General features: G+C 32.1%; 1 protein-coding gene across 11 annotated transcripts in view; it reads right to left on the reverse strand.

Moving 5' to 3' along the window:
* LOC127706234 (myotubularin-related protein 13-like) overlaps window positions 1-22,531 on the reverse strand; it is a 92,141-nt gene that overhangs the window by 42,138 nt on the left and 27,472 nt on the right. For all 11 annotated transcript variants that reach the window (XM_052210724.1, XM_052210718.1, XM_052210725.1 and 8 more), the window contains 19 exons: window positions 20,856-20,936; window positions 19,801-19,914; window positions 18,787-18,915; window positions 16,833-16,931; window positions 16,069-16,223; window positions 15,510-15,675; window positions 14,870-15,019; window positions 12,016-12,084; window positions 11,567-11,743; window positions 10,893-11,006; window positions 10,231-10,421; window positions 9,662-9,828; window positions 8,445-8,518; window positions 7,889-8,084; window positions 7,353-7,486; window positions 4,783-4,955; window positions 4,042-4,238; window positions 3,589-3,784; window positions 1,087-1,167 (listed from right to left, as the gene is read on the reverse strand). In XM_052210724.1, the coding sequence (XP_052066684.1) occupies window positions 1,087-1,167; window positions 3,589-3,784; window positions 4,042-4,238; window positions 4,783-4,955; window positions 7,353-7,486; window positions 7,889-8,084; window positions 8,445-8,518; window positions 9,662-9,828; window positions 10,231-10,421; window positions 10,893-11,006; window positions 11,567-11,743; window positions 12,016-12,084; window positions 14,870-15,019; window positions 15,510-15,675; window positions 16,069-16,223; window positions 16,833-16,931; window positions 18,787-18,915; window positions 19,801-19,914; window positions 20,856-20,936 (2,663 nt within the window). The remainder of the gene's footprint in view (window positions 1-1,086; window positions 1,168-3,588; window positions 3,785-4,041; window positions 4,239-4,782; window positions 4,956-7,352; window positions 7,487-7,888; window positions 8,085-8,444; window positions 8,519-9,661; window positions 9,829-10,230; window positions 10,422-10,892; window positions 11,007-11,566; window positions 11,744-12,015; window positions 12,085-14,869; window positions 15,020-15,509; window positions 15,676-16,068; window positions 16,224-16,832; window positions 16,932-18,786; window positions 18,916-19,800; window positions 19,915-20,855; window positions 20,937-22,531) is intronic.

Below are 22,531 nucleotides of genomic sequence, written 5' to 3' on the forward strand. Positions count from 1 at the left end.
GTTTCCGAGAAAAGTATGCCTTTTACATCTTAAAAAGTACCCGACAAAGAACCAGTTTTAAAGTATCGATTGCAAGTAAACATGTCAAATTAATACTTGTTTTTATCTTCTTTTCTTGTTTTTTTGTTTATAATTACTTTGTTCAACAAAGTTGGATTAAATTTATTTTCTGCAGAATAATTTTACTTGTCCCGTCGGACAAGCTTGATATAGCTTTTACTTGTCCGACCTTTTTTTCCTCTGGTACCGGACAATCGGACAAGCGTTATTGTCGAGGCCTGGTGTAATTTGATTTCTATATAGATAGACAATACTTATTCCAATAAGCAAAACAGTGATTTTTTTTTTATACATTTGTAAATTTCCATCATATCACTTGTTGATGTCTTGTACCAGATTTGTTTGCTTCATGAAGATCTCTTCATATACATTATACCCGTGTGTGAGGGTTTATTAAAAACCATCAAATAGTTTTATAAGAGTTCTTACAATGTCAAAATTTATTTTGTTTCATGCTCATCTTCATATGGTACTACCATATGTGAACTTTCTTTAAAATCTATCAAACAGTTTATAAAGAGCTGTGTTTAAAAGGTCAATAATTTATCAGCAAGTTTAATTATCTCCCCTTCAAAACGTTTGACCGGAATCATTTTGCCTCATACAACGAAACATTTTTTTTATATATGTGAGAAGTTTCATTGAAATAATCTCACAGTATTAAATGAAGGAGTTGAATTTACAGTCAGTATCATATTGTGAATAACATATAAATGTAGGTGCAAAAACCTGTCATTCCTGCTGTCCACCTTCAATTATTTTGCTTTATGCACTCCATGGTGTTTATGCCTTTGTGTGAAGTTTCATTTGAATTTTGCTTTATGCACTCCATGGTGTTTATGCCTTTGTGTGAAGTTTCATTTGAATCCATCCAACAGTTTAAAAGTTGCAGTATTACATTCATGGACTGACAGTGTCATTTATTTCCTTTTGATATAATGATTTTAAATTCTAAATGAACAAACTTAAGTTTGTGACTAAATGAAACTGGTATTTTACTCTAAATAGAATATTATGATACACTACCTATATTGTCTGTGGGTACGAGCTAGTTTCTTGATACTGTCATCTGTAACACTCAGAGGTACCACTATTAAAGCTGGGTAACTGAAAAATAAAACATTATCAACTGCTTTAGCCAAAATCTGATTTTTTAATGCTTATTTTTGTCAATAACTTGTACATAGGTCAATTTTGAGACCTTCATTTATATTTCTTATATGTTTTTCTTTAATTTGTTTTATGATTTTTTTTTAATCACAAGTATAAATGATGGAAATAGTCCCTGTTTTATATCGTGTCTGTTTTTACTTTCTTTTTTAAAATTGTTTTTACCTGTATTACTGGCAAGATGATCACTTAGAAACATACTTATTGTTGTATAAATTACTGTGGATTCATTAGTATTCATGAGATGCCAACTTTTGTGGATTTCTTGGGTAAAGGTAAAGCACAAATTTAAATGTTCAACTTTTTTATAGGCTTGTATAACTATAAACAACTGTTATACAAGAGGGAGGTTTAGCTAGCTATAAAACCAGGTTTAACCCACATTATCTTCGGAAAATGCCTGTACCTAGTCAGGACTATGGCAGTTTTTTTTTCCACTTGTTCCATTGATTGATAGTGTTTGATTTTGTCAGTTTTTATGGAAAATCCCTTTTTGAATTTGCCTTGGAGTTTGGTATTTTTGTTATACTTTTTTGTATGCAGACTTCGGCAAAACCACGAAATCAAATATCTACGAAAATACAATTTTTCCTCATCTTGTCAAATCTATGATCCTCAATTTTGTATCATATAATCAGTAAAAACATCTTTCCTTAGCCTATGAAATATGCATATTATTAAGTGCCAATCTCTCCAAGAATCAGGCAGTGGTGAATACATGTTAAACAAAAACCCACTTAAGCATGAATATAACATTCGTTTCCTTTTCATGTTCTGGTAATTCAAGATTAATTTGGTTGAAATGCACTAGGAATTAACAATTAAGGGGAGCTAACTCTGTAATTTGCTATCATTTTAACCAAAATTTATCTAGAGATTTCTCGAATTATCAGAAAAGCAGAAACGAAAGATCTACTAACTCAAGATGAGGGTAACTTTAAAATAGGATGGTTAGGTCGTTTGGTTTTTTTTTCTGGCATGTTTTGATTTTTTCAATTTGCCTGATTCTTACAAAGACTGGCACTTAAACATATAATTGTTTGACACATCCTACTGTGGATTTCTTAGTGGACATCAATTATTTTTTTAAGTGCTTTGAAGTACCATAGTTAATTCCTATCCTTACATAATAATGTTAAATCATCTATCTGGATCGATATTACCAAATAGTTACATACATGGATAACCCCCATTTGAATTGACAAAAAATAAATGTGGATAGTGTCCACATGTGGACACAGATGATGCCCCCGCTTGCATATCATATAGTTATAAAGGGACATAACTGAAGAACGGTAAAAGTGACGCTACCCAAATTTGAACTTGATCTGAGTTTTGTGGTAATAAGCATTGTGTGTAAGTCTCATAACATTTGGTTGAGGCTAACTTAAGTAGAGAACAGAAACTAAAAATTCAGCAATTTTTCTATTTGTAAACACGCATAACTCAAGAACGGTTGAGTATAAGTTTTATAACATTTGGTTGAGACAAACTAAAGTTAGAGAACGGAAACGGAAAATTCAGCAATTTTTATGTTTATAAAGGGACATAACTCAAGAATGGTAAAAGTGTCGCCACCAAATTTCGTACTTAATCTGTATTATGTAGTAATAAGCATTGTGTATAAGTTTTATAACATTTGGTTGAGGCAAACTAAAGTTAGAAAACGGAAACAAAAAATTTGTACTTGATCTTAGTTTTGTGGTAATGAATATTGTGTATAGGTTTCATAATGTTTGGTTTGGGGCAAACTTAAGTTACAGAATGGAAACTAAAAATTTTGCAATCTTTCGATTTATAAAGGGGAGTAACTCAATAATGATTAAAGTGACACTACCCAAATTCAACTTGATCTGTGTTTTATTAGTGGAAGTCAAAATTAAACAAAGCATTAATTGATGTTGATTCAACTATAATCATGGACAAAGGAAGATAACTCCAATTTTAAAAATTACTTGATATTTAGAAGAAAATAAAAATTTTGCAATTTTTCCATTTATAAAGGGGCATAACTCTAGAACGGTTAAAGTGACGCCATCAAAATTCTAACTTGATCTGTGTTTTGTGGTAATAAGCATTGTGTCTAAGTTTCATAACATTTGGTTGAGGCAAAAAAAAACATCCTCATTAGGAATTATAAAAATTCAAAGTATCATCAAACAGCAAGTGACTGGATAAGTAATTAGAAAAAAGCTTACACAACTCAGCATCATAGAGTTAAAGACCAAATACCATGAAAAATACTATGTTCAGTGGGCATAATAAAAATTCAAAGTATTGTCAAACAGGTTGTGACAGCAGATCTGTGAGTGGAGATATATAAATAAGTATGACTCCAAACTGTTTAATGACTGATACCTTCTACAAACTGCAAAGTTAGCATTAACAGTAGATATTCTAAACTGCTCAGACTTGGGCTCCTGTCCATGATGTGAGGAAGACAGACTGTTTAGACCAAGTCTCTCGTAGTCATGGTAACCTGGTCTCTGTAGTAACTTTTCTATGGTCTTTGGATCAGTGGTCCATGAGGAAGCATATTCAGACTCATCTACAACTGTAAAAAGAACATAGCATTCACTAAATGTTTTCCCCAGGATTTTTATGATTAAGGAATTAGACCAATGTGAAAATAGAAGTATCCTAAGCACCTGAGTTTCTGATTAACACAGAACCTGAGTTTCTCAATGACAAAAATAAATAGTTAATCAATGTTTTATTTTGTCAAAAAAGAAAGTCATGGAGCAAAACTTTCAATGTTGTTTACAATATACTACAGTTAATCATTTTAAATGATCAAAGATTTCCACTTACTAGACAAGTCATCAAACATTTCACTATTGGGTCGTTCTGAGTCGCTGTCTGACCCTGCAGAAGATGACCTTGGTGACATACTTCGTCTTTGCATAGATGGTGGTGGCTGAAGTACATATTTCTGTTTTCTGGCAGACTGTTTTGGTTTTATTCCAGCTTTTCTAGCAGTCTTCATCAATGTTTTCTTTGCAAAGTTCCTAACAAACAGTAAAATTTGTACATTTTAGAATTATTTTTTTACATGGTTCTGATTGTTTGACATATTTAAGGAATGACTGTAATATTTTTTTCTGTCTATGAAGAAATAACATCAGAAATGTGGTGCACACTGAATAACCCACGTTTTTTAGGTTATTTTGAATAGACAGAAAAAATATTACAGTCATTCCATATAATTTAATTCTCAATTCCACTTTTAAGGAGTAAATCATTAAAACAAATGCTGATGACATCACGGTCAAATGACAAAATTATGTCTATGAGCTGATAGACAAATAACTCTCAGCCAATCAGAAGACATGTTAAATCCAAAATTAAATTATTGCACTTTGTCAAAAATAAATAATGTTCTTTGCTAGGTTTGTGTTTACTTTCTATATATTTATACAACATCCTACTGGTTTCTGTATGTATTCCAACAAAAAGATTTTCATTTATGTTACAGTGACCCATCATCAAAGCTGTTTCAGATATAGACCAACATAGCTTGTTAAACACATTCATCATTGTAAAATGGCTTACTTCAATGAAGCATTTTTCTCCTTATGTTTAACCATTGTTGGCTGCATGATCACTTGTCCAGTGAAAGCAAATGCTTGGAACACTGATGCAGGGTTTCTATATTTGTTAGCCAACTTTCTAAAGGTGTCAACATCTTCTGGTATTACTTCTTCATCAAATGCCAACCTCATCAACTGTAAAATACATGCAAATTTAAATAAATGGGGTTTAAATCAAAATAAACTGCTTCGCTATGCACAGCTGGATACGCCCGCAGAGGTCCAACCCTGAACAGTTGGGGCAAAAATGGACACAATATTCAAGCTTGATACAGGTCTGAATTTGGATTGTAATTAAATATTTGGCATATTAAAGGTTTCTGAATAAATGTAGTCAAAGAACTTGAAATTGGTTATATGAATTGAATTTATATTCAATTAAAGATTTCTTGCTGTTGTGCATTTTGCGCAATACTAAGTAAATCTGTTGTCAGACTATAAACAAATAAAGTTCAATTTCTTCTCAATGTCATATTTGAAATTTATGAAAATCAATAGGGAGATTACATCAATAGCTATAAATAATTCACCAAAGTTTCATGAGAACTGATGAAAGCATTTTTGAGTTATTGTCGAAAAACTGGAAAATCCCCTCTTTTTTAATGAATAAAACCCTATAACTCAGAAATGTAAAATGTAAAATTTATAAAATTCTAAAGGGAGCTTACATCAACAGATATAAATTTCTTGCAAGTTGGTGAAAGCATTCTTGAGTTATTGTCGGAAAACTGGAAAATCCCCCCTTTTTTAATGATTTAAACCTCAAAACTCGAAAACGGTAAATCTGAAATTTATAAAAAACGAAAGGGAGCTCACGTCAATAGATATTAACAATTCAATAAAATTTCATGCATATTGGTTAAAGCATTTTTGAGTTAATGTCCAACATGTTGACGACGGACGGACGGACGGACGGACGGATGGACAGACGGACGGAAGGACAGACAGACGGACAGATAGTCAAAGGTATACCAAAATATGTCCCGTAAACGAGCGTATAAAAAATTAATGTACAATATAGAGCTGACATTTATTCTACTGATGTGAACACACCTCAAAATATTTATTTCATCGTACAATTTTAAGGACACATTATATCATAGTTAAGACTGTCTCTAAGAAGTGGTTGCTTCTATTCAAAGAATTTGTAATTTTATCTTAACATTTATATATAGGTTAAGGATGCAAAAGTTACACATACTGCTATGAAAAGAGGAGAGTAGTTGAATATACCTCCACTAAATGTTAAATAAATTTGAGGAAAATTATGTGTATGTGCATGCCAGTTTGAAGATTACATTTTTTTTTTTGGCAAACAGGAAGTGGGAATATCAAAGGAATAGAAAATGTGTCACTCAGTATGGCACAAGATTGATTGATTTTTGGGGGTTTTCAATACAAATTTTAGCACTATGAGCTATTTCATGGTGGTCACTTTTTATTGGTGGGGAAGCAAGAGTGCCCGAAAAAACTGGCAGTCCTAGTCAATAGACAACTTTCCAGTTCGATGCATTTCCGTCAAAAACTCTGGTTTTAGTGAACATCATTCGTGCGTTTAGGGGCATTGTCACTTCCGTTCCAATGTTGAGCAAGTGGCTGGAAAACTATAATGCTATATTGCACGAATTATGAATTATTCGGCAAATCAAATTCTCATAATTGACAATCAGCACTACTGTCATTAGGGAATTGTGATTAAGTACTTACAAAACAAACATTATTTCTAGTTTATCCTGCACAATGACGATCACTAAGACGATTGATGAACGTTAATAGTGCAGGGATACAGGCGATCCCCTCTATCTGGTAAATGATGTCATAAAGGCGCGCATAATTGACAAGTTTTTTTCCGTTGAAGGATGAACTCGAAAGTGGTCTATTAATATTAGAGTTGATGCACCTCTCATATGCTGGGTTCACAACCTCAGTGTTCACAGGCTAGTGATACAGTAGATGAACTTCTTGGACCAATTGGCCACTGACGCTCTGTTTAGCATAAGAAGACTTAGCTTAATGCCATATATCAAGAAGCTATGACTTATTGTTGTCGAGTAAAATACTACAAAAAGGTGTTATGGAGGGATGGATGGACAGATAGAGGTAAATCTGTATATCCACCCACCACTTTTCTTTCGATTGGAGGTATAATCAATGGTGCATCATATTGGTTTATAATCTTATTCACTGAAATAAAACCTGTATGTGTAAATTAAAAATAGTATTTACCTACATAGATTATCTAAAGTCTACACTGATGCAGTGTCAATTGAGTACCACTTCAACCATTTTTATGAAATCAGCATAAACTAATGATTCAATTAGATCACTCAACTGTTGACATTTGTCCCTCTTTGGACTGATGAATCTTTATAGGATTGTTATCTTATGGCATAAAATAAATGGTATTTTGAAATGCAAACATTTACCTACCACCTATATTGATATTGTAACAAAGCCAAACTTCTATATCATTATATACTTTTCCCATTCATTTGCAGGCTGATAAACAAGACATGAAAATAAATATCTTACCTGGAATATATTAGCTCTGATTTGAATTCCATCCTTAGGAAGTTGATCTATATGTGGAGTATAACCTAGTTTGATTTGTTTTTCCTTTGTCATGGTAGATACTGGAAAATATCTCACAACCACTTGTTCACAAGCTGAAAAATATTTGAACATACATTACAAAAAGTTTATAGATTACTTACTAATGACATTAAAAGATAAATACTTTTCTAGATCATTTCTGGTAAATATTTAACAATTAAACATGCATTTGAATATTTATAGATGACAAATGGCATTAAAGAAAAATACATTTCTAAGTCACTTCTAGTTAAAGTTTCAACTAAACACATCCATTAAAGTTATCAAAAAGTTATATTAAAGGACAATGATTACCTCTTCAGATTTCTCCTTTAATTTCTATGTATACTAAATATCCTGTTTAATACAAAAACCTAAGATTTTTAGAAAAAAAACTATCCTTCGATATTGAATTGGGCAAAACCACCCAAGTTTCTTCTATAGTTTGTAAGGAACACTGCCCAATCAAAACTTACCAACAGGATCACATGGTATTCCTTTAAATATGATTCTATAATTTGTCAGGAACACTGCCCCCTCTGCAGGTAGTAGAGCAGGACCACCCAGGTTCCCTCCAGTTCCTTCCTCCCTGCCATCAGGCAGCAGGTATACTCTCAAACCATCCATCACTACTTCTTCTCCTTGTAATAGTGTAGGCTTCAAAATCTTTGGCTGAAATGAAAGACATTTTGTTGAGTTTCTGTCTCATTGAGAACCAAAATCAATTTAAGCAATTATGAGGAGATCTGATTACAAGGCACATCGAAATAAGGACAGATAGGGGGATTCCTATATACCACACCCTCCTCCAAAATAAACAAACTTTGTTTGCCAGGGTAAAATTAATTATAATTTTATCTGAAAACCTTTTTTCTATATAAGCAGATAAATGAGTTAAATGAGTATTCAATAAAAATTTTATGAAATGTTTCCAAATATGAGATCCTCGTATTCAAAATCAGTTTTCACTGTTGGGTTTCTGTCTTCACTACTTTATACCCTATTCCCTCTTGATAATATAAGTCTATTTACCTTTTGTATAGGGGGCAATCTCTTACTCTCTCTGTGTACTGCCTCTAATGTTTCAACATGCATGGCTACCACACCTAAAAAGTCCAATAAAACAAATCAGAAATGCATATAGTCATCATTAACATATTTTCAGACACCTATAATTCCCATTCACTATTAATCCATTGTTTTGCCTTGCGTAGGAGTGGCTAAGCCTGCTACATGTACATCATTGAGGAATGTTCTTTTCAACAAAAGCCAAATAGTTCTACTTATTTCATCTGATTACCTTTTCTGGTATATTGATTAATTGATTGATTGATTGTTTAACACCACTTTCAGCACTATTGGCTATTTCGTGGCTGTCAGTTTTTATTGGTGGAGGAAGCCAGGGTGCCCAGAGAGAACTGCAGACCTTTGGTAAGAAAACTGAAAATCCTAGCCAATTAAGATTGGAGTTTAACACACCTGCCACGTACGGGATTCCAACTTACAACCTAAGTGTTGACAGGCTAGTGATACAGTAGTTGGACTACTTAGACCACTCGGCCACTGAGGCCCCCTTTTTCTAGAATAGAACACTTCTCAGTTATATAGCCATATATGCCATGATTGATCAAATCAAATAGTTTACATCTAATGAATCTTTCAATGTAAAATTTCATCCTGTTTAACATCTTCCTAAACCTTATTCACAACGATAAATTTTCATCACAGCTAAGAATATTTTATCTAATTTAAACATAATACAACATCAATGTAAAAATGTCTATCCAAATATTTTCTAGTCTATGACTTTTTCTCAAACAATTATATCTGCTGAACAGACAGAAATTTACCAATTTGTATTACCTGGAAATTGATGGTATGCAGGGTTGAACTTGGATTTGTACTTTCACTTTCTATTTGTATATCATAACTAAGACCTTTCTGAATGAACTTTTCGTTAGTTAAGATGTCAACCTTTCGATACCATCACCCAGTACTTCAGGGACTCACATTTCTTTGCACCTTTTCCAGAAGATAGGAATATAGTTGGTGAAACATGTTCACCAATAAAATTATGCAGTTTAAGTGTTATTGTTAAATTAATGGCTTTTCTTTTCTTCAACACTTGCCGAGAGACAATTTACCTTAAATTGTGCTCAGCATCATTCTTTTCCTATATTTCATATTGACTGACAAAATCTGGTAGACTAGATATGCTTAACAGGATAATCATCTTTATTATAACTTACCAGGCACCATGGTATGTAGAGCTTTGATGTGATCCTGTGTCACTTTACTGTCATTACATACTTTTTCTACAAATCTGGTAACAAACTTGATCACACCTGCCCCTACATCAGATATTTCTGTTTCATCAAATCCACTCTCTGCATCCACACTATCACTCTCTGCAATGCTGAAATATACATTTAATGAAACTATTATTAATTCGGTTTCAAATTTAAAATTCAGATTAGTTTTCTCCCCAAGACATATTATATTATATCGCTCATCAATTTTTCGCTTTTTACCTGTTTTTTTTAAGCTTTGTAAAAAAAGTTCAGTTCAAAACTGTTTCTAAACCTTCACTGCCAAAAAAACGAAGCCTATTTATTATACACATATAAACACAGAAAAATGAAGAAAAATATTTTCAAATGCTCTGGATATACCATATATCATAAAAAAGGTTCTGTAAAAAATTCTTAAAACCCATGAATGTTTTGACAAAGTTACTGAGGTCTAAAAACAACTTTAACCACAGACTGAACATAAATGTTGACTACACAGAGGACTTCAGACTATTTAATATACAAACCTTGCTGTTATGTTACTGTTGCTATTACTCTCCCAGTCAGTGTAAGTTTTAAGATTTGTCTTGGTGTCCAGAGGAACCCTCATGTATACCATACGATTGGCATAATGTATGGCTTGACTGTAAACTGTTGATTCTTCATTGTTTATCATTTCTTCCTTCTTTTCCTTTGTCAGACTTGGCCATATTCGTAACTGAAAGTTATTAAATCAAGATTTTTATTTTTATACTTAAATATAAGTGATTCCATGCAGCCAAAATTTTCACAGAATTCAGAAAAAAGAAACTTTATCAATTTTTGATTTCTTTAAAATTTCTTATTTTAGCACAAACCAATGATAAAAATATATTGTAAATTTTCGTTGACTATACTAAAGTTAAAAGAGATACAGTCTATAATTTTACCCCTAAAGTCAGAAATTCTTATTAAAATAAAAACAAGTCAATAATTAAAATTGTGGTTTATAAAAAAATAAGCTGCTTCAGCCTAACTGTCAAGGAAACAGTTATCCAGCTCAGAAAAGATCAAAGTAAGAAAAAGTGAATATCTACACATTCATATGAATATAAGATGCCGGGTGTAGGTTACCATGAGGTATTAGATAATGAGCAAAGACTTTAGTGTAAGTTATAAAAGGCCCATGTTTAACCAACTACAGACTTACCTGTTCAGCTGCAATTTCTAATGCACCAATCTCTCTGGGTCTAATCCCTGATCTTCTTTTTGTATCTGGAGTTGTAGTTTGTGTTTTATTCCACACTATCCCTAACTCATTTGGCTGAAAACAAACATAGTAGTATACATCAGTGTTTCTGGTCAACTTGTAAATTGCATACACCAAAATGAGATGCATGTCAAATTAATGAGGAAACTATTAAAGATGATTGATTAGATATAGGACTGAGTTCTCTATTAAAAGCAAACTTGTTGTATACTAAGTTACGTGAATTTCATGGGTTAAGGTGAACTATGATTCTAAATGTTCCACAAAATATATATTTTCTATGTGCATAACTTGTTAAACCAAAAAATCCTGTTTCCGCAAAAGAACAGTGATTGGTCTCAGATATAGAACAAATGCATCTTTAGAGGGACTGTTTTCTTATCAAAAGTATGTCATATACCATAATTTCAAATGATGTATGACTTTATTTATCTGTGTTTTAGGAAGCATTAAATAACTTCTTATAAAGGATTACTTTCTCTGTCCTCAACTAGATACTATGCTCTTTATTTGGATCATTAAATGATTGGACTTGTATAAAGTTTAAAACAAGACTATTTACCCCTTACTGATTGAGATTATTTATCTTATTCTTCAATATATTGGTGACTTACATTAGATGTAGGACTATATGCCCCATCTTTTGCTTCTTCGTAATGAGGAGCATACAGCTGTCTGATTTGTTTTTGTACATCCTGGTAGAATGCAGCCTCCCAAAACTGTAGAGTGGCCCACACAGCATGTTCCTGTACACAGGTATAGGCAAACTGTATAACTCCAGTGCATAATTTCTGTAAGGAAAAGGTTGTATGTCATAAAATATTTTCTCAAACAAAAATTTTCTCAAAATACATGAGTCTAAGCATTGGATTTTAAGCAGTATCAATGAAATGAAAAATTCTGTACATCTATACCTGCCATATAAACTCTGGTTTTAAAAAAAATCATTTATTAAAACTATACAATCAAAATTTTCTCAATAAATAATAAATACTCCATGAAAAAAGGGGCAAGACTTTAAAATGGGAGCTTTCTCTGGAATATAAATAAAGACAATACTTACCCTACAGAAGGAAGTGGCCAGAGGTAATATAGCTGCTGCCACACCATTCTCATCCATACTAGAATCATTCTGTAATAAATCAATGTCAGGTATTTACTCTCTAACTTCATAATACACAAAGGATTAGAGTATAATGCATTATGAATTAAAGGCAAACTTGTTAAATGAATATTTGGTTAAAAAGACTAACAGTGATTGTCCTGTTTGAACCCAAATATCAAATCCAATAAACTGTTAACACAGAGATATGTCTCGCCTATTTGTTATTTTGATAATGCAAATGTTGAAATTAAAATTACAATACTTTAACATGTAAGTTATGCAAATATTCAAAGTCAATGAACCATGACTGAATGTACAGGGCTAAACAGTCTCCATGGAAATGAGATGTGCCAATGCTAATACAACTGCAAACCAAATACCATTGACTTTTCATAAGTCGTTCCCTTTAAACAAACCTAAACAAAAACATTAACTTGTAAACTATGTAAAAGTTTCAAAGTCAATGAACCATAATTAGGGGGTGGGGTTATATAATCTCCATGGAAATGAAACTTGCAAATGCCAATACATTTGCATACCGAATATCATTGACTTAACATTAGTGGTTCATCTTAAACTGACCTAATCACAAACTAATACATGTAAACGAAGCAAAAGTTTCAAAGTCAATAGACCATGACTGAGAAGTAAGGACCAAATATTCTCCATGGAAATAAGAGGTGCTAATGCTTCTACAACTGCATACCAATTATCATTGACCTACCACTAACGGTTCCCCTTAAACTGACCTAATCACAAACTTAATACATGTAAACTAAGCAAAAGTTTGAAAGTCAATAGACCATGACTGAGAAGTAAGGACCAAATATTCTCCATGGAAATAAGATGTGCTAATGCTTCTACAACTGCATACCAATTATCATTGACCTACCACTAACGGTTCCCCTTAAACTGACTTAATCACAAACTAATACATGTAAACTAAGCAAAGTTTCAAAGTCAATAGACCTTGACTGAGGGGGTGGGGCCAAATAATCTCCATGTTAATGAGATGTGCCAATGCTTATACAACTGCATACCAAATATCATTGACCAACCACTAGTGGTTCCACATAAACTGACCTAATCACAAACTAATACATGTAAACTAAGCAAAGTTTCAAAGTCAATAGACCTTGACTGAGGGGGTGGGGCCAAATAATCTCCATGTTAATGAGATGTGCCAATGCTAATACAACTGCATACCAAATATCATTGACCTACCACTAGTGGTTCCCCATAAACTGACCTAATCACAAACTAATACATGTAAACTAAGCAAAGTTTCAAAGTCAATAGAACTTGACTGAGGGGGTGGGGTCAAATAATATCCATGGTAATGAGATGTGCCAATGCTAATACAACTGCATACCAAATATCACTGACCTACCACTAGTGGTTCACCATGAACTAGACCTAATCACAAACTAATACATTGTTGACGCCGCCGCCGACACCGGAAACAGCATACCTATGTCTCGCTTTTTGACTCCGTCAAGGCGATTCAAAAAAGCAATAAAACCAAAAATGATGCCAAACTATTGGAAGAACACTTGCAGGCCATAATCTTGCCGGCGAAATGACGATTTAAGTCGCCAAAGAATTTTGAAAATCGCTAAATCTCGCCGGCCGACTGACTTCATAGCGAAGTCCAATCGCTATCAAAATCGGTAAAAGGGAGACAACTTGTGATTGACAAGCCTCACAGGTAAAAAAAATGGCGGCTGACAAGGAAAATCGAGATTTTCGAAACGACCCAGGACTAATACTGTAAACGATCAAATTAAATAAATACAACGGCGACTTTGAACATCCTCGGATATAACTTTCAAAACTGTTCAAACGGAAAACTGACCGTCTGTTTAAGTTATCGTTTTACGATGATTTTCATCTGAGGATGTTGCGTAATCACTCAGCTGATTTGTTTTATTTTTATTACCTACACGAGTCGATCAATTTTACTATTCGGTTGGTAAAGGGTGGGAATTAACGGTAGATTTATTATATTCATTGAATAAAAATTGAAATATAAAAGTAGAAAGACAACTGATGGATAATGTGATTGCAAACGTACGACACTCGACCAGATTGTGATCAGCAGTGGATTTTTTCTCATGACCACATCGTTGATATGGATGACATTTTTAAAAAATGATAGAAATTAGCTCTTTATCGGATAATTAACTTGAGATTGAAAGATATTTTCATTTATAGACTTACAATCTTTAAAGATAATCTCAATTTACTACAACTAACATAAATGTCCTGTATTTTACAAAACAATGACAAGTAGTGATATAAATTAAATCGTTCACAGTCATGTGAAATTCATCATATTTTTCTGGAGTTTAAAAATAAATTGAGGCAGATGCACATGAATTTAATGCATCATAATCTTGATAATATTACTAGGCTACTCCCTCATGTCCCAATCAACAAATTTTATTTAGAACACATTATGGTATCAATAAATAAATAACAACTATATATTGTTTAAACCTTTTTATTAAGAACTTTCTATAGATACATTGTGTAAAATAACATATGAAAAAACTGCAAGTACATCTTTTATTGAATATAAAACAATTTCCTTAGTGATAAGCTTGAAAACACGATGCAACCGAAACGGTAATGGAATCTCACTTCTCCAAGAAGTTGACCACTTCTCCCTTCTCTCTCATGGAAGGAGAAGTCACTTCTCCCTCTTCAAAATCCTAGATTAGGCCCTGACTTGTACATCAGGAACCTATCTGCAAAGCAGTTAAGTAACATAAATATTAAATCAATCAGTCATCTGGCCATTGTAACCTACCTGTAAAGCACAGTTAAGTAACTTGACAACCAGATCAAATTGTTGATGTTCTAACATAGCCCTATTGCTACGTATATGGTAGCTAAGTTCCTGTGTTAACGCAATTCTAGCAACTCTACTCTTCAGTGCCCTCAACACTGCTGGAAATATCTGTAATGTTAAACAATAGTTATTATGGCTACAATCTCTGCTACAAATTTTACTTCGAAAGGTCACATCTATATAGTTTTTCATCCATTTCTGTAGACTGGTACCTGAGACTTATAAGTCCAAATCATTGATATCAATTACTATAATATATATTTTATTAATAGACATCACTTTTTGTTTGTTGAAAATAATATTCAGTGAGTTCTCCTTTTGTTATTGTGGTGTTGAAATTTCTTTTCTTTTTTTTTGGAGAAAAAAAAATTACAACAACTACACAGGGTACTTCATCTTATGATTGCAGGAATAGTTTACATTGTAACAGATAATATTTACTTTATTTGTACTTTGTTGTTTATTTAAATTTGTTGTTCACCTTTACCCACAAAATTTACAGAAATAGGTATGCCAACAGATCTACATTGTAACACATATTTTACATTGTAATAGATAATTTACATTGTAACAGATAATTTACATTGTAAAAACTTACAATTCTGCCATCTGAGATCTTATTTTCAAAAATAAAATTAACACAATTCCTGAGGACTTCTAGCCTTCTAGCATTGTTATCTACCATCCTCTGTCTCTCTGTCAGCGTGGCTGATGGTGGACCTATAGGCACTATCCGTAACTGATGTGGCCTCATATTGCTAAATCTGTTAATAAATAAAAACTCTTCTAAACAAAAAACTTCATCAGCTAAGATGATCATAATTTCTGTTTTCCTAGGAATGAAAAAATCAAATATGTGGACCAGGATATCTAAATTTCCATGAAATACCAGGAATATTAAAAAAATAGCACCAATTTGTCAAAATAAATGCAAAATTCAAAAAGTAATAATAATGAAGTTATCTTAATAAAGTTTTCTTAAAGCACTCATTTTATAACAAATATGTTTTTGATAATTCTGGCAAAAAGACATCAATTGAGCTTGCTGACTTTCTAATTCAATAGTTGGTTATTCCAGAATTTTGCAACTTAACAACGTTTGACTATAACATTGCCAACAATGACTTTCATATCTTTAACATAATATAAACACTTACTTAGATTTAAGATTGTTTTTCGCAATGCCCTCATCAATAACTTCTTGAACATGTAACCAGTCAAGGTAAGGAAACTGTGGCTGATGTATTCTCTTGTATGCTTCCTCTGTTGGTTTTGGCACTTTCTGGACGTATGGTTGAGGATTCGGATATTCCTGCACAGATTTAAAACACAGTTTTCTGATCCATATTTTTTTAATTTCTATAATCTTGTTAACAAGAAGCAATATGTATGAAATGCTTGAACTAACCAGGCACCAAAGTTGAAACTTGTTTGTATCTAAACTGATGTTTGAAAAATATCTTCATGTGTTCTAAATTGTCCCAGCCACTAAAAGCTTATTTCTATTACTATGTCTGCTTTGAATTTGATTCTGACCTCAGACCATTTCAAGTTCAGCTGCTAATAGTTTTAAACAGTGGATTTGAAATGCATTTGAAAATCCTGAGAAAATATTTTTTTCTTCTGTAATGTTATTTACAACAAAAATATGCAAAATTTTAAACTTAAACTGGTCATAGTAATATATACTACACATCATATACTGTTGTATTCTTTTTCTTTCAATGCATAATTTGGGGAAATTTCATTTGTTGTGACAAATTCAAAGTCCCCTAAAAATTGAGTACAAGGCAATATATCCAAATAATCCAAAGTCTTGGTGACTAAAAATCTTCACATAAACAAGTACTCATATTTGTATACAGCTGTTTTTGTCTAATTCTTTCTTATTAAACATACCACTAATTTATAAAATACTCACATTATTATACAGCTGTTTAGCTAAATCTTTAATGTTTTCTAACATTTTGTTTGGATCAGATCTTTCTTCTGTTAACAAATCTTGTATATTTGCATAGATCTAAAATTGAAATTAAATTCCTTCTATATGGCAGTTTTTGCAATTTGCCAGAATAAAAAAAATCTAAGGGCTATTCCATTAAAATGTATGTGGGAGGGTAGGAAAGGACTTTCAAAATATCCCTACAACCAAGAACCATTTTTTAGATAATTTTGCATAATGGTAATAGACGCATACTGAAAAAAGACCCATGACCCACATTCAATAATTAAACTTACATGGATACGGCAGCAGAGGTCCAACCCTGAACAGTTGGGGCAAGAATGGACACAATATAGATTTCTGACACAGAATAAATGTAGTCAAAGAACTTGAAATTGGTTGTATGATTTGAATTTATATTCAATTGAAGATTTCTTGCTGTTGTGCAATACACTGTGCTGTTGCGCAATACTTAGTAAATCTGTTTGCAGACTATATACAAAGAATTAGTAAAATAAATTGTGACCCCCAATTTTTTTCTTTGGAAAATTGACAATTTCTTAAATCTTGAGGAAAAAAAAATTGAATGTGGTACAAATTAAGAGACATCCATACACTTAAACACAAGTTATTTTCTGAAAACTAGAAAAATGCTTGTTTTAGACCCTTTTTGGCCCCTAATTCCTGAATGGTTTGGGCAGTTACCCCCCCCCCCCCCCCCCCCCCCCCCCAAATGAATGCCAACCTTCTACTTGTGGTATTGAACCTTTTGGTACAATTTCAGAGCAATTAAATTACTTATACACAAGTTTTTGTCCTGAAACTAGAAAAATGCTTGTTTTGGCCCCTACTTCCTAAACAGTTGGGACCATCACCCCCAAAAACAATCTCAACCTTCCTTTTGTGGTATTGAACCTTTTGGTTATATTTCAGAGAGATCCATACACTTAAACTAAAGTTATTGGCTGGAATCCAAATGTATGATTTGAATTTATATTCAATTGAAGATTTCTTGCTGTTGTCCAATACACTGTGCTGTTGTGCAATACTTGGTAAATCTGTTTTCAGACTATATACAAAGACTTAGCAAAATAAATTGTGACCCCCAATTTTTTTCTTTGGAAAATTGAGTTTCTTTCTTTATACATATTTAAAAGCAGTGTAAGGGAGGTAATCAAAACGTTGTGTTTGGATTACCTCCCTTACACTGCTTTTAAATTGTCCTACTTTTTTGCCCCTAATTCCTAAATGGTTTGGGCCATAACCCCCCAAAGCCAATCCTAACCATCCCTTAGTGGTATGGAAACTTGTGGTATAATTTCAGAGAGATCCATACACCTTTCCACAAGTAATTGTCTGGAAACTAGAAAAATGCTTATTCGGGCCCCTTTTTGGCCCCTAATTCCTAAACTGTTAGGATCATAACCCCCAAAAGCAATCCCAACCTTCCTTTTGTGGTATGGAGCCTTGTCTTAAAATTTCATAGATTTCTGTTTAATTATACTAAAGTTATTGTCCGGAAACCAACTGTCTTCGGACAACGAAGATGACGACAACCTTAAAAGTCTTTATCTAGGGATGTTGAGAAGAGAGAAAAAGAAGTCATGATCATATAGGTACATGTATTTAATCTGTATGATTTTCAGAGAAAAAAAGAAAATCATATGTTTAAATTGTTTGGGGTTTTTTGGCATATCATGTCTTTATTAGAGGTTGGCTTCCATGATGTCTGTTTTAGCATTACACTGTTTAAATTATTTTTCAGGTGTAATATTTCTATGAAGTAGTCTATTTTTTTATACTATTTACAAGTACAAATAAGATTTAAGCTTTACATTATGGTTAAGAAAGCTAATTTTCCTGATAAAAAATGGTCAAATGGTCACTATGTTTTTTTCTGGACAAGTTATAATGTCTCTCTTGAAATACTTACCTCATCAAAAATATCACAGACACGATATGGGGGACCTCTTTCTTGCACAAATCCACCGAAAGCCATACAATCTAAAACTCTAACTAGAAAATCATCTTCTATAAAACCTCTGTGACACAGGAAATTGGCCTGAAAGAAAGAAATATATCAATGCTAAAATTTGGCAAAAAATTAATTCTTCGAAATCAAATTAGCGTTTTGACGTGTTCACTAAAGTTATCAACATTTGAATCAGTTTGAAAATATACAATAGATCTTTGGATATAAGCACGTTATTTTTGAGAAATAATTTCATTTTGTAATCCAATGATGATTAATTATAACTTTTCAGACATCTAAATCAAAACAAGGAGTTTACAGGCTAACTTAAGGAATATTTGATATCTTAAAATATTCTGATTGATTAATTGTTGGTGTTTGTAAATGCCACTTTCAGAACTATTCGCTACATCATGGTGATCACTTTTTATTGGTGGTGGAAGCCAGAGTGCCCAGAGAGAACAAGGACCTTTGGCAGGAAAACTGACAATCCTAGTCAATTAAGATTGGAGTGGAACACACCTGCCACGTATTTTGCAGTTTTTATTGTTTACTTATTGTTCTTTATATGATATGTTAGACAAACAACTGAACTTTATAACAATCCTTTCAACTTTTACTTATATTTCAAAATAGAAAAAGTACAGGATATAATAAAATTGAGAATGGAAACTATACAGAAAAAAAACAAACAAAAGTAGGAACTTACAGGGAATTTTTTTCCTGGACTTGTCAAAACAACATTTAAGAACATTAATATAATGGGGAGCACATAGAAATTTTACAGTGGGATGTGGCAAAAAGATAGCATCTGGTAAGACAAATTGCACAGTAAAGTATCTTTAGAAATAATTGGCCTCTGGTATAAAAAGGCTGTTGTAAATGGAAAATCATCATTGTTAGGTAAATTTTATTCAGCAATACCCATGCAAATATGATATGAATTTGACTTTTCATAATTGATTATTATCTGACCTTATGAAAAGTGATGAATGGTTCTGGATGTATCCTTATCACAGTAAGACATGTTCTGTACCCTGTCAATAATTCGGCAAATAGACGAATAAATACTGCACGAATTTCCTTGTCCTGAAAATAAAATAATATTATTAAAAATATAAAACAACTAAATAATAAAAAAACTTCTTCATTTACTCTATATCTACTAGAAATATTTATATTTTCACTGAGACGAAAGTGGTGGTCAACTTTACCAGATTAAATCCTTGTAATAATTGTATTTGAAAGAAAATCTGAAGTCTGATCCTGAATGGCATTTATCTCTGTATAGTTCATTACAACGCTAAGATGGATATTCTTTTACTAGTACAGAAAGTTAATGCTTTTTCAAAATAGCTTATACAGGTTCATGTCATCCACAAAATTAAATTTTGCAATATTTTGTCTTTGATCTAGTTAATCTTTTTTTTTTATTCAGCTATTTCTATAACAGATTCCCACAGCAGTTTTGTTATGTTACTGTCAATGAGTCCATTGATTACTGCAATTGTTGAATAATGGACAATTATGAGAGATAAATTATTACAATCTTAGGAACTGCTTCATATAAATAATGCTTTCTAAATTTAAAATGTAAGTGCTTATTTCTGCTAAACCTATCCCTTTGCATTTTTTTTTCAAACAGTAAGCAGGTAAGCGAATTGCAAAAAGCGCTGAATTTACAGTATTTTTAATATTTTTTCACCTGCATATCATTGCAGAGTTTGGATAGAAAAATTTTCTTATGAACCAATTTCAGTATTTTTGGAAGAATTTCTCCTTTAAAATGGGTAATTCTTAGGGACTGCTTATAAATTCATTTTTATCTTTTTGTAACTTCAACGGTTTAAATCTTGGTCCATGCACATTTTCTTCTAAATCTAAAAATATCCTACTCAAGTACGAGTTTTTAGCTTCAATGGACTGTGTTTCAAGTAACCTCATTAAAATGTTGTACACTTTTCTTGACACTAAATCTGTCTTGATTTTTGTTATTAAACAACAAACTTATCCTAAGCTATAAGCCATACCTTCATGTCACTACTAATCTGTTTCTTGGGAGGGGATGGAGGAAACGCCTTGTCAGAATTAAATAAATCCATGTTTAAAATCTGAAATCAAATATATATATATATATATTATACAGTAGTGAAATAGCTTGAATAATCCGTAATATTAATGGTTTACAGGGAACAAGAGATTAAATCATCTCTTAATATCACAGAAGTATATAAGGCATAAAGTAAAAATCATCTCTTAATATAACAGAAGTATATAAGACATAAAGTAAAAATCATCTCTTAATATCACAGAAGTATATAAGGTATAAGGTACTGACTATGTCAAAAAAAGCTGCACTTTAAGATGTTGAAGTATACTTTGTAAAAGTAGACATAAACACAGATTTTAGGATACATAAAATAGAATACAGAGAATTATCAGATCCCATTATAACAGACTACAAAAATATCTGAAGCATACAAGATAGATATTAATTGATGCTATCATGAAATTTACAAATAGTCAGATTACATTTTTTAAAATGCATAATTTTTTAACATGTGTACTCCTTTGCTTTTTACAAATAAAGAGCTCAAGCTTTTATGATAAGGCATTTGAGATGACATACTTGGAAAGATAAAGTTGAATTTATTATCATTTTAGCAAGACATTAGATTAAGCTGTTTATGACAAGCTTTAGAGATGAATTAATTGGACAGTAAAGATTGATTTCCTGTCTGTTTTACAAACTTTTCTTATATGAATGGACTCTCTCTCTGTGGATTAGGTTAAGAGTAAATATGTTTATTTGCGCATTTTTTTAAAATTGTAAATTTGAACTTTCAAACAGCGAATTCATTCTCCTATTCTGGGTCTGTAAGTGGCATGTTGGAAGGTATAATTTCTATCCCTTTCTAATACACCCTCATTTTCCAGTGACAGTCCAAATTTCCTGATCTTCATTCTGGTTGACTCCTTATTGCAGGACATTACCTATTGTATTAATCAATAATTTGTTCTCATCCTGTTCATGCATGAAATATTTGCCACTGTAAGAAAAGTAAACAAAAATCAATCAACCAATTCCTTCTACTTTTAACTGTCAACTTCTACTTTCTTCCATTTTTCATATCTGACTAACTTTGTATATATCTACCTTTATATGATGTACTATGTTAGTGTAAAGTTTCATTTAAATCCATCGCAGAAGTTAATCTGAGCAGGAATTGTCCTACAAGATTCATGGTTGGATGGATGGAGATTGACAAGTTGATTCATATAAACAAACCCAACCATAGTATGCCCAGGTATAGATGCCCAGATGTTGCAGATTTTTTTAACACATAAAAAACATCTATAATAGATACATGGCAAATACTGATTTGAGAAAACAGCAGACTTATATAGAAGAAATATGCATTATACCGCATTCATCAAAAGCTTTATAATATCAAAAGTTTCAATTTCAAATTTCCATTCATTTCAAGCACACATTGAATTCTAATGAAGACCATTCAGAGACACTATACTAATAGACAGCAGATTGTTTTATAATTCACATAAAGCTGAGAAATAATTCAAAATCTGTTTAAAAATTCACAGAATAAACAAAGAGTTCATATTGTAATGCATAGAAGTCTTTTGACAATACATGCCGATTTATGTTAATTGGGTGCCTTTTATTCTTTAAAACATTTATTAAAAC

Source organism: Mytilus californianus, unplaced genomic scaffold (assembly GCF_021869535.1).
Source record: "Mytilus californianus isolate M0D057914Y unplaced genomic scaffold, xbMytCali1.0.p SCAF_6, whole genome shotgun sequence".
NCBI classification, from domain to species: Eukaryota; Metazoa; Mollusca; class Bivalvia; order Mytilida; family Mytilidae; genus Mytilus; species Mytilus californianus.